The following is a 12,074-nucleotide window of genomic DNA, read 5'->3' as shown; positions in this document are numbered from 1 at the left end:
TGCGTAATCCAAAGGCGGCTCCAGTACGCACGATTCCTGAAGGCCGAGTAAGCCTTCTTTATCTGCGCAATTGAGACATCTCTTATTGGCTGTCGAGCCTGCTCCAGAAACGTTCGAAATCTTTCTTCGTACGATACCTTGATGTCATCATGGTTCTCACTCTGATTCTCAGCTCTTCGATCCAACCTCCGCAATTCTTGCACATACTCCTCAAAATAGACGTCGCGCAATTCTTGCATAGACTCGTCAGCGTAGACGTCGCGGAATTGAGGGACCAAGTCGAACAACAACTTGCTATCGTTCTCGTGACCGCCGATACAAGCAAGCACATTCTCAGCTTCGCTGAACAGGGCATACATCCTCTGGACCTGGTGATTCTTCTCATTCACGTCGTGTTGGTGAATACACAATGCGTCGATCCAGAGGAATGCAGTGCTGTCGAAGCCATTTGCTTGAACCAGTGCATCGTGGCAGTTCTGCCTTACATGCAGTGGACGATTGTTGATCAATATCACCGCATCGCTTGGCTCTCCCCAAGTGTAGGAAATTGCATTGTAAGGAGGAGCTTCATCGACCGCCCAGGTAGAGATGGTATAGGACGGTAGGTTGGTGTCCCGGGAATTTGCCGGCTTGAGGAGTCGTATGTATGTTGCTGGGTCAGGGAGCGGTGTGTGGCGGTATGGTCTTAATTGCCTACGGTGGCAGTCGAAGGACATTGCAATTTGTGGTCGTCAAGATGCTGGCTTGGCTGCGAAGTTCATCTGGTAGGCGCTGACTTCCGTGGAGGGAATTGTAGAACGTTTGCCGTGGAGGCAGATTTGGTGACATGCACAGCCACCAGTGCGGCCTCCAAGCAAGCGAGTGCTAGAGATGCATTCAGTCGCGTGACGACGCCGCTCTTGTGTAACAGTGTTATGTTATTGTACCACTCGAACGCCGATTCCTCGACACGTCCGTGGTGCTTTGCAGGAACAGAAGTTGGAGATCGCTGACCAGTCGAAGCTCAAGATCAGAAAAGGGGAACTGCTATTCTTGGATTACTGCCTCATCGCTCTTGTCATGGCTTTGCCACTCGACGGCATCAATCTGATCCCATCCTCTGTCAGCCTCCGCTCCTCCAGCCACACCAATCCTTCACACTCATCGTTCAGATCATTGTAGGAAGCAGGCAGGGCAACGTATTGCTTCGCCTCTTCGCCGTTCGCCAGCTTCAGAGGCCGTACCTGCGTCTCATTGCTCAATTGGTTGAGCAGTTCCGTGGACTGTGCGCAGATGCTGCCCGCCACTCCGACTTGTTCGCGGTTGGTATAGTGGGCCACATCTTCCGAGAGACCCTCCCAGAGCGAGGGTGGCTTTTTCCACGGACCACGGCATTGCCATACCATTTTCTGCCGGTGCGCCGGGTCATCGATATGGAGGAAGTTGCTTTGCTGTGTGAGAAGATGGTCGGGTACAGCGATGTGTACGATTCCAAAGGGGACGTGTCGCGCGAAGGAGGCCTTGTAGGAGCACTGTAGCTCCGCGATTTCGAGCTGAGCGAGCGTAGGGACCATTCCGTAGCGGAGCCTATCGAAGTCGGTGGGTGGCTTGTCCGCGAGCATACCGAGACTGAGCGGCATTGTCTCGTTACCGGACCAGACCTCCTCCAAGTTGAAGACCGTGCCGGCTTTGTAAAGCATTGTGTGTCCTTTCTTTGCGGCGGGCAGATCGACTTCAGTCTGTATTTGGGCTTGATGCTGGCGTTTTGCGGCCTCTCTCTCAAAAGTCGACAAACCCCACATGTGGTCATGCGTGGCTCTGATTGACTCTCGAAGCGCGTCTGATGCCGAAGTCAACAGTCGGATAGGTCGATGCTCCTCGGCGAGGAGTCTCGGCAGGAGGCTTGGTTCGACTCCCATTGCCAACCACGCTGCGCCATAATCGTCGTTGGGACCACAAGCGTCGGCAGAGCGATGAGATCCCCACTGTCCGAATTGATCATCAAGACACTCGATGGCATGCATTTCGAGTCCTGGACAGAACTCGGGATATTTCTCACGGAGAAATTGCCACTTGGTGAACATTTCTTCTGCAGCGGGTCGAGAAAATCCAGCCTTGACCAGGAACTCGGCGTTGCAGATGATCTGTTGGTACGGCGAAGGGGCAGACATAATGGCAGTGATGTGCGTGTTGACACGGCAGGGAAGTCGAATGCTTCTGGATGATCGTGGAGACCTGCGTGATATACACGTCCTTGCCATTTGTCCAAGACCAAAGTCTGCATTTTGCACGATTTCGATGGACGAACGAATGTGCTCGAGACCGGCGGCCAATTTGTGTTCCATGGTAGGCTGTCTCCGGGGTGCTTAAGTGGTACATCTTATCCAAGAGACATTGGAAGGCGGGTTAGTAGGATGCAATGGTACCGAGACGTTTTGGATCTAGAACGTCAAGCACTGGGAATCTTGCCAGTGTTTAAGATGCCATTGGCGGAACGTGGTCATGGTTTGGAGTCATGTTGATGACCATGGCGTGGATGTAGAAGTCTACGTTGCTACCGTGGTTCGGAGTCGATCAGATGTTGAAGAGTGCCTGAGGCACGATATGCTTAGTCGTAGTCTCCCGACGACGGCGAGAGTGAGGTACGATCGAACCCAACGTTACTTTCGTCCTTGGCCAGACCACCTATCAATCTCGCATTAGGCCACACATTCAATGGCTGTGTGTGGAGAGACACAAGGTGATAGGCTTCAATGATGGTGAAGGGACGGTGAATGGTAGTGAGTCCGCTCTGTTCACGTTGTGTTAGCATTTGCTGATGATTTGATCAAACCTCTGCAATCAATCAAGCCTTGTGGTCACTCCCCTCTCACGATTCCATCGACACACTTCGCAAATACCTCCGGCTGCGAAACAAATGGGCAATGGCCAGTGTCAAGCTCAACAACGTCCCAACCACCCTCCTCCGCCTCCGCTCTCTGCACCACAGGATACAAAGCCTGATCTTGTAACAAAAGAATATACACCCGCTTCAAGGTCTCGCACTCCTTCCATAAGCTCGGCATCTCCTCTTCCGTCTCCATAGGCCTCTGCAAGACCAAGGCATCGACGAATGGTTTCGACTGTTCCTCGGACATGTCATTGTAGAACACTTTAGCGCTACGCACGGCGGTCAGGTAATTCGTCTCCTGGTCGTATATGGCCCAGGCACCTTGGACGCGTGATTCTTCAGCGGCGCGGGCCGTGTTCAAGAAGCTGGAGAGGAAGCAGAGATATTTCATCTGGGATTTCTGGGCCGGATTTTGTGCGAGGAACTTGGAGACTGCGTAGACGCACGGTCGTCCACCGGCTGAGTGTCCAATGGCGCAGATGTTGTTCCCGGCGTCGGCAGCTTCTTGGATCGCATGTTGGACTTTGGCTATGTCGTCGCCTATCACTGCCGTCGGTATTCTCTCGCCTGCTGTGACCAGTGAGATTGGTTTGACAGTGTACCCGAGTTTGTTGAGGGCAGGGACCACGGGTTGGAGGTGGAAGTCGGTGTGCCATGCTCCGGAGACGAGGATTATCGTTGTTGGTGGATCAGACATTCTGGATGAAGTTGAGATCTTGGTCTTCTTGCTGATGCTTGTGAAAGCTCGGCTCGGAGCGTTTGAGCACTGTTGCTGTGAAGATAAATGAAACTCGGAAGAAGGGAAATAGTAGAGAGGATGAATCGCTAGAAAGATGTGAGCTTCCTACGTCTCATATAGATTGCTTGCTCAGCTTTCAGCCGCAATGTCGATCCTTCGACAATCCTTTCAGGACGAAGCTCCTGAGTGCCATCTCGCGGAAATCGCGTTAGCGAGCATCTACTTAGGCAATCTCATCCGACGGCGGAAAAGGTCTGTGGGAGAGCCTGTACAGTTTATCAATGAAAGGCCTCAGTACGAAGCAGTAGAATTGCAAGGGAGGTGCTACAGGTAGAGGAAGGCCCAGCTACCGTGGATCTATACCGGAGTCCGGCGTTGATGCCTGAATATTCAGGCCTCAAGAATTCTTCAACTCCACCTTCAAGGCGCAGTCACAACAGCTAGCTTTAGGCAGCTGGATTATCGAGCAAAATTGGATCCATTATCGTCGTCAATGCCGTAGATGACACCTGGCTCGCCCTTGTCTGTAGCAATCGCTTCAGAGGCGTGACGGCCTTTCCCATTGAGACATTGTCCTGTCGAAGGGACCACATGAGAGGACATGCGCTGGTTCTCCGCCGCTCTTCAAGTGCTGTCCATAGCCGCCCTGCCAACGCTTCCTAGTGGCAGTGGAGAGGCGAATATAACCCCACCGCCGCCGACGACAACAACACCGGCTCCTCGGGCGGACTTGGTATACTTTGGTGAGTCGAGCTGGATATGTCTGGCAGCATATGGAAGCTGCTCAGGAACTCGATGCTGACATGAAGGTAGACGTCGACACCTCACGCGCTGTTTTCAATCTAGCATCCCACGAGCTTACGAGTCCTCTGGTGAGTCCGCGTCACGGTTGTGGAGAAGAGAGCGATGCTTGGCACCGCCATTCCTCCACGTTCATTCACCTTCTTGTTGCCTGTCCCTGGCTACTATGTTGTAGTCACGAACTGACTGCGGCCTCAGGTATTCGACGTGCAACTCCACCAAGTTGAGGACCCTCTTACCAGCAACCTCACAATCAACGGTCAACAGCTTAGCGTGGACGTGCTCGACCTCCTCAACGACGATCTTGAAAGTGACCAACCAGGAAAAGACCCAATCCAATCTCCACCTCGCTTGAACATAAACCTCGCCATTACAGACCGGTCTGGTGCCAGTCAGTTTATCAACGTAGCCGTGGTCGGATTTGCCAGCTTGAGACCTCAAGCAACCTACGACCACATCCAGGCTGAGCCTGAACATCACCTTCGCATCGACATCACCGCAGTAGATCATCCTTCTGATTCCTGGGGATTTGAACTCCAGTCCCGTCCACTCCTCCCCGGCGGCGGTCTCTTCAAATTTATTCAGCTCAGTTCGGGCGACCAAGACCCAGTGGAGTCCATGTACCACTCTCACTCCATCCTGGATCCGACTCCTCTTGCCCATCTAAGTGATCTTCCAAAATCTGTTCATGATGACTACAACGTTGCAGATGAGATTGAGTCTCTCATCCTCCTCGAGGCAGAGGCCGGCCACTTGGACACGGAGATCGCCGCACGGAAACAAGCTATTGCGAAATGCCTCAAGAACCACCGCGATCAGGTCACATTGAAGCATCTCCTTCGCGAGTGTGATGGCCTCACCTGCGCCGCCAAAGTCGTCGCTCAAAGGATCTGCGATAATATTGGCATCCTCACCGAGCCGGCTTTTCAATACACTCAAGTCGAAGCCCATTCCTCTCCTCAACAAAAGCTCATTCACTTCGACGACGACGACGACAGCTCCACCGACTCCAGCGAAGAGACTCTCCCGACCACCCATACCGCGGCAAACTCCAAGACCCTGCAATCTTCAACTCACCACCTCTCCGCCTTCTCACGCACCGCTCCAACGATCATCGTAACTCCACAATCCCTCCTCCTCAAAGTCCTCGCACTCCTCGCCTCGGCACTCGGCCTCGCCGCTCTCGTCTCCTATCTCCGCTTCAAGTTCCAATCTCCTCGCACGCAAGTCGACCGCCTCGCCGCAAAGGAAGAACGACGAACAGCTCGCGCTTACCGTCGCGCCGCTCGGAGAGCAGAAATGCGCCGACGGTGGGGCAATTTCCTGGATGCACTCAACTGCTGTAAAGCGGGACGAGGGAAAGGAACGACTTACGCCGACTTTCATGATAGTGGACGGAGGATGGAGAATTACGACGAAAAGCGACGGTTGATTCTGCAAGACGCTTTCCTTGAACAGGATATGAGTACCCACGCGAAGGGCGAAGTCATGGAAGCTGAGATCCGAGAACTCCGCCACGCAAATCAGATCGTCTCCGCGCTCGTGCACAACGCTCCAGTACGTGGTCCAACTCGAGCGCACGTTCCCCAGGGCGCTGTGGCGGGCTGGGTCGGCGACGCCGAGACGGGATGGGTACAGACGCCGATGGCGACAGGGCGATCAAGGGCGAGTACAGAGGGTACATTGCCGAGTTATTCGAGCGAAGTACTACCCGACTATCGCTCACGGTATACTCGCACGACAGCCGCTTCGAGCTCAGTCCGCAGCGACTCGGTCATCGCAGCAAGCTCGACGCCGTCATCTGTATTCGGGCTGGAGCCGAGCGCAGAAGGAGAAGAGGCCAGCGCATCAAGGAGTGGCGCTGGCACCAATACAGCTGGCTCTGGCACCGGCTCCGGCACAGGAAGCGGAAGCGGAACCCAAACAAGAAGCCAATCACCCATGAGCGGAACCAGCGGCCGCACTCAAACCAGCGGATTCACGGCTTTGAGCAGCGTGGTGGATGTGGAGAGCGGTTATCGAGCGAGCGGAGAGACGATGAGGACGATTGCTATGAGGTTTGAATAATGATTGTTTTCACTAACGGCGTTTGGGGCTGGGATGAAATGTGATGAAATGGACTTGATCTTGGGTGGATGTAATGACATAAGTTTGGAGGGAGGAGAGAGAGAGAGAGAGAGAGAGAGAGAGAGAGAGAGAGAGATGTGTACAAGACCTGCGTGACAATCGCGGAAGAAGTAACCCGCGTGGCGCGAAAGATCCAGACGATCTTCAAGGTGACAAGAGGCGACGCAAGCTACCTTAGTGGCTGAATCTAGTCAAGAGCGTCGTTTCCCCTTCACTTGAATGCCGGTCCGCTTGACATCGCATTCCGAGGGTTTGAGCATGCTCCGACTTGTCCGTGGTCGATGCCGCAGGATCTTACCACGATGGCGGCCCTTGGAAGACATTTGATCTACGTCCTCACTCCTCTGGTCCATATTGCACTGCATAGCCTCAGCATCTGTCCTCCCACGCAAGAGGCCATGAAGCATCATCTGGTGTGGTGGCAGTCGACAAGACTCGTTGATACCTTACCCATCCAACGGAAACGACATCGACTGAGCTCCTTAGAAGCTCTTTGTTCCGGTATGGACACAGTCTGTGGGTTCAGCGCCACTTGGATAACCCTTGCAAATTGTCGAATTGGACAGATAGCTCGTCCGAAACGTCGAGATCCTTGCCCGTTGCATGGAATTTCTTTGCAGGCTATTTGAGTACAAAAAGGTCAGGCGACCTCCACCGTAAATCGGGCGTCTTCATCACAATCCTTCTTTCCTTCCACTCGCAATTCCCTCTCTACCATCTGGAGAAAATTTTTCCTTTTGCAATCCCAAGAAACTACTACCGCACCCCGACAATGAAGCTCACCACCCTCTTCACCCTCCTCTCCACCGGCCTCGTCAGCTTCACGCTCGGTAAAAAAGGCTATGTACGTCTCTCCATCTCCCACTCTGCCCTCAGTCAGCACATCTTCTCGAGAAAAAAAAACCCCCTCGTATCGCCCAAAAAGTCTTCAATTCCCACAATGACTCCGACACACATGCTTCCACACACACACTTCCGCTGACAAAGCGACTCGTCAGGACCAACCCCTCCCCGCAAACGCCGAGTGCGATCCCTACAACGACTACTGCGCTGAAACAGAAGACTGCTCGCAATACGACGAGGATTACGGGCCCTCGTACTGGTAAGCGAAGCATTTTCTCTTTTCTCCCTCTCTCTCTCCATATTTCTCCGAAGTGGTCCTGTTCATCGCTGACGCAATGGCAGCGACGATGTATCCTATACTTGCGTTTGCTATCCGTAGAAGCAGCGCGATTGGGGTCTTCAGTATCGTGACTGTCGTTTGTTGAACTTTTTGCTCGCGTATGTGGATGATGTGGGTGGGCAGATAGGGAAGTGTTTGTGGAGGTTTCGGATGGAGTCTGGTGGTATGGGCGTCGTAGGAGGATGGTGAAGCCTTGCGAGTTTTGCGATAATGTAGAGGTGCGGCTATGTGGAACCCTTTTTTTTTGAAGGGTCTGGGTTTTCGAGTTATTGGTCCGTTCATATAGCTGGTCTTTTTCTTACGCTCGCTCTTTCACTTTCGCTCTCGCTCGCTTCATGCCCTCGCAGCACTTCTCTCCCTCAGCCGTCCGATGAGTGTATCCACTTGCTCCATGTCGCTGGCATCTAGTCCCGTTTTGCTTCGTTGCCAGACATCCTGTGGGAGTTTTGTCTCCACTTCATCCAGCCCTCGTTGGAAATTCCGAACCAATCCGCTCAACGCACTGATCGCCTTTTTCCTCACCGCTTGTGTTGAATCCTCCGTCGCCAACTTCACAAGTCCATCCACCAGCCCATCATGTCCCAGCGCGATCTCCTGACTTTTAACATTATTCTGTACCGCCGCAGCCACACATCCCGCCGCACTCCTTCTCATCTCCGCCTCGTCATTATCCAGCTGTTTGATGAGAGGCGGCCACAATCCCAACGGCTCCATATTATTCGCGTTATCAATCTGCTCGATCAAGAGTTCCAAATTTTCCCACGCGATGAGTTTTTGATCGAGGGGTGTTTCGGCGTCGAGGATGGAAGTCATGGCCATTCGCATGAGGTCGGCGTCTGAGGGTCCGCCGAGGAGTTCGGAGAGGAGTTTGGGGTTGAGGTCGGATTTTGGGTGGCTGGCTGTGGAAGGGTCGGATTGTGAGGCGGAGGAGTTTTCGATGCCCCATTGGAGGAGTTGGTTGAGGGATTGTTGGTCGGCCATGGTTGTGTTGTTGTGGTATTGCTATGGAAGATCTGGTGGAGGTCGCTATTGTGGAAGCAGTGTTGTGGTTGTAGAGTGCAGTGCTAAGAAAAAGATTCACTTTGCGGTAAGGTATGACGCTTGTCTTGAGCTTGAAGTGTTCGCGCTTGCTGACTCAACTCCGCCGGGTCGGGCCCGCCGTTTCTGGATGTTTCGTTGGACTTGCCTATGCGGTCAATGAATGACTTGAGCCTCAATGCAGAGGGCATACTGAAGCGAATGCCTCAGGAGAGAGTAGCCGTCTGCGAAATTGTGCACCGTTGCTATGAGTGAGGTCGCCTTATGGACGGTCGAGCCCGTGGTTGTCAGTCGAAGCAGCGCCCCGCGATATCTTGTTACCCCTCCTTTGAGGGCACGTGCGGAAAAGGGGGACAAAAATTGTTTCCAGCCGCACGTGGAAGATAGATATACAGAATGGTTGGGAGAGGTAGGAAAAGCAGATGGATATGTGGCAAGGAGTCCAGATAAAGCAGTCGCAACTCAGCCTCCTTCTCGGATCGTTGCCGGCCAGCCCGAAAAGAATGATGGGCTGGGAGTCGGAGTCGGAGTCGGGTGTTGGGAATGGAAGACTTGGCAAAGGCCTGCCCACTACCTACGACGTACGAATCTCTGAACGCGCGTATTCGCTGAGGCAACAAGTGTCGTGTCACAGTGAGGGAAAGAAGAGTGTACGACAGCCGGGATCAGGCTGCCAGATGGTCTATTTTCGGTGTGAGATATAAGTTGGCAGACCCGACGTCAAGATCAGAAACATGGAATTCTTCGAAACATTGAATCTCGACTCCAGAGCAAAAATCGTAAGAATCCAATTGTCCGCCAACCCGCCACTCCAGCTTGCACTTGGCTTAGTCAGGACTTAGCGGCCCACAGATTGCAGTTGCCCTGACCTTTCCATCCATCTCGATCACACCGACCGGAACTCCACCTCCTCTTGTCTCTCCTAACACACAACCCAATCCACACCCACCCCAGCTACCACCACCACTCTTCATCTCCTGAGGCCATCAGCTCCTCACTGCACCTCACTCACACCCTCACCACACCGCAAACACCGTCACAATGGAAGGTAAGCTGCGCCCGCTCCGATTTTGCCCACTGTTGCCTTTCCTATCCTCAATCGCCTTCATCACTGGCAATGCCTTCATATCGGACACAGGACTGACTCGATTGCCTCCCACAGAAGAAGTTGCCGCTTTGGTCATTGACAATGGGTACGGATGCCTTCTCCCGCCCTCGATTGCGACTCCGCTCAGCTCCGACGTCATCCTTCCGCCCACCACACCCCGGTGAAAACAGCATGGATGAGAGGCGCGAGCGGAGCGCAGCGGACACACATATCCAGTGGACATCACTGACATCCTCCCAGCTCGGGAATGTGCAAGGCCGGTTTCGCCGGTGACGATGCGCCCCGCGCTGTCTTCCGTGAGTTTCACACCTCTCTATTGACACCTCCAGCGCCAGCCAGCTGACCCTCCCATAGCATCCATTGTCGGCCGACCGCGCCACCACGGGTATGCGACGCCATCTCCTCCTCCTCCTCCTCCCTCGACTCGTCTAACATCACCCACAGCATCATGATCGGTATGGGCCAAAAGGACTCGTACGTCGGAGATGAGGCACAGAGCAAGCGTGGTATCCTCACTCTGAGGTACCCCATCGAGCACGGTGTCGTCACCAACTGGGATGACATGGAGAAGATTTGGCACCACACCTTCTACAACGAGCTTCGTGTTGCACCCGAGGAGCACCCCGTCCTGCTCACCGAGGCTCCCATCAACCCCAAGTCCAACCGTGAGAAGATGACCCAGATCGTCTTCGAGACCTTCAACGCCCCAGCCTTCTACGTCTCCATCCAGGCTGTGCTCTCCCTCTACGCTTCCGGTCGTACCACCGGTATTGTGCTCGACTCCGGTGATGGTGTCACCCACGTTGTGCCAATCTACGAGGGTTTCGCCCTTCCCCACGCCATCTCTCGTGTCGACATGGCTGGTCGTGATTTGACCGACTACCTCATGAAGATCTTGGCCGAGCGCGGATACGTCTTCAGCACCACCGCCGAGCGTGAAATCGTCCGTGACATCAAGGAGAAGCTCTGCTACGTCGCCCTCGACTTTGAGCAGGAGATCCAAACCGCCAGCCAGTCCTCTTCCCTCGAGAAGTCCTACGAACTCCCCGATGGGCAAGTCATCACCATCGGCAACGAGCGCTTCCGTGCTCCAGAGGCTCTCTTCCAGCCTTCCGTCCTTGGTCTCGAATCCGGCGGTATCCACGTCACCACCTTCAACTCCATCATGAAGTGTGATGTCGATGTCCGCAAGGATCTCTACGGAAACATCGTCATGGTGAGTGCTGACATACTGCTGACTCTATCCGATCGCAGCTAACGATATTCCCAGTCCGGCGGCACCACCATGTACCCAGGTATCTCCGACCGCATGCAGAAGGAAATCACCGCCCTCGCCCCATCCAGCATGAAGGTCAAGATCATCGCCCCACCAGAGCGCAAGTACTCCGTGTGGATCGGTGGTTCCATTCTCGCCTCGCTCTCGACCTTCCAGCAGATGTGGATCTCCAAGCAGGAGTACGACGAGTCCGGCCCATCCATTGTGCACCGAAAGTGCTTCTAAGCGCATCGCCCTCCACGACGTCATGTGTGTGGTTTGCGATGTTTTACGGCCAGCGTGTGGATGGAAGAAGGATACAGCGGCGGCGATTGCGGAGGCGGCAGTACGAGCATGGACAAGTACGGCAAAGGACAATTTCCAATCTGCGTCAAAAGCATTGAGCAAGAAGAAAATTTGGCAGAGCATGGAAGTCAGGCCTTTGTTATTGGCGGATTGATGTTAGCAGTGTGGTACCTACTTTAGCCGGCATCGACTTACAGGTTGCTTGTCTTGCTTTTCCTGCTGTTGTTTTCGCTGTCTGCTGCTGTCATCATTTGTTCTCTACACGATGCTTGATGTATGCCTCTATGGCTAGATGACTGAAAAGAAACGCTGCGTTCAATTTGCCTCCATCACCTGCTCCGACTGGACTGTGCAAACGTGCGATTGACGTCCTCCTGTCGTGTCCCGTCGAAGTTGTTATTCGAGCAACGCCTGCTGGCTGTGGACGATACGCTCTCGACTTCACCTCGATGCACAAGCCATCAACAACGGCGAACATCACAAGTTCAACGAGGAACTAGTCCGCCCTTTTCGCTTACACGGCGATACCCACAGACTGCAGGCACATGTTAATCTTCTGCCATTTCTGCTGTCACTGTCAAGTACCTCTTCGGATATGCCCTGCAGATCTCGCCTTGTGACGTAAAGTGTACGCGAACTTGCAAGGCA

General features: G+C 53.8%; 5 protein-coding genes across 5 annotated transcripts; 2 read left to right on the top strand and 3 right to left on the bottom strand.

The window, feature by feature from the left end:
• Positions 1-1,037: 1,037 nt before the first annotated feature.
• On the bottom strand, positions 1,038-2,324 carry MYCGRDRAFT_96232 (uncharacterized protein; the record flags this gene model as incomplete). The annotated part of the gene is made up of 1 exon (XM_003848830.1): positions 1,038-2,324. The coding sequence occupies one exon, from the start codon at positions 2,322-2,324 to the stop codon at positions 1,038-1,040; it is 1,287 nt and encodes a 428-aa protein (XP_003848878.1).
• A 263-nt stretch (positions 2,325-2,587) lies between these two features.
• Positions 2,588-3,566, bottom strand: MYCGRDRAFT_96231 (uncharacterized protein; the record flags this gene model as incomplete). Its single annotated transcript, XM_003848829.1, has 2 exons — positions 2,588-2,770; positions 2,853-3,566. 2 exons carry the CDS (start codon positions 3,564-3,566, stop codon positions 2,588-2,590), a joined length of 897 nt encoding a protein of 298 aa, XP_003848877.1.
• Positions 3,567-4,105: 539 nt separating this feature from the next.
• Positions 4,106-6,476, top strand: MYCGRDRAFT_111049 (Ca2+-modulated nonselective cation channel polycystin; the record flags this gene model as incomplete). The annotated part of the gene is made up of 3 exons (XM_003849075.1): positions 4,106-4,351; positions 4,422-4,480; positions 4,608-6,476. The coding sequence occupies 3 exons, from the start codon at positions 4,210-4,212 to the stop codon at positions 6,474-6,476; spliced, it is 2,070 nt and encodes a 689-aa protein (XP_003849123.1).
• Positions 6,477-8,052: 1,576 nt separating this feature from the next.
• On the bottom strand, positions 8,053-9,225 carry MYCGRDRAFT_111048 (uncharacterized protein; the record flags this gene model as incomplete). Its single annotated transcript, XM_003848828.1, has 1 exon — positions 8,053-9,225. The coding sequence occupies one exon, from the start codon at positions 8,698-8,700 to the stop codon at positions 8,053-8,055; it is 648 nt and encodes a 215-aa protein (XP_003848876.1).
• A 447-nt stretch (positions 9,226-9,672) lies between these two features.
• On the top strand, positions 9,673-11,753 carry ACT (gamma actin; the record flags this gene model as incomplete). Its single annotated transcript, XM_003849076.1, has 6 exons — positions 9,673-9,805; positions 9,920-9,950; positions 10,106-10,161; positions 10,220-10,250; positions 10,310-11,081; positions 11,136-11,753. 6 exons carry the CDS (start codon positions 9,799-9,801, stop codon positions 11,364-11,366), a joined length of 1,128 nt encoding a protein of 375 aa, XP_003849124.1.
• Between the last annotated feature and the right edge of the window lie 321 nt (positions 11,754-12,074).

Source organism: Zymoseptoria tritici, chromosome 10 (assembly GCF_000219625.1).
Source record: "Zymoseptoria tritici IPO323 chromosome 10, whole genome shotgun sequence".
NCBI lineage: Eukaryota > Fungi > Ascomycota > Dothideomycetes > Mycosphaerellales > Mycosphaerellaceae > Zymoseptoria > Zymoseptoria tritici.
This window is presented reverse-complemented; position numbering and strand designations above follow the sequence as displayed.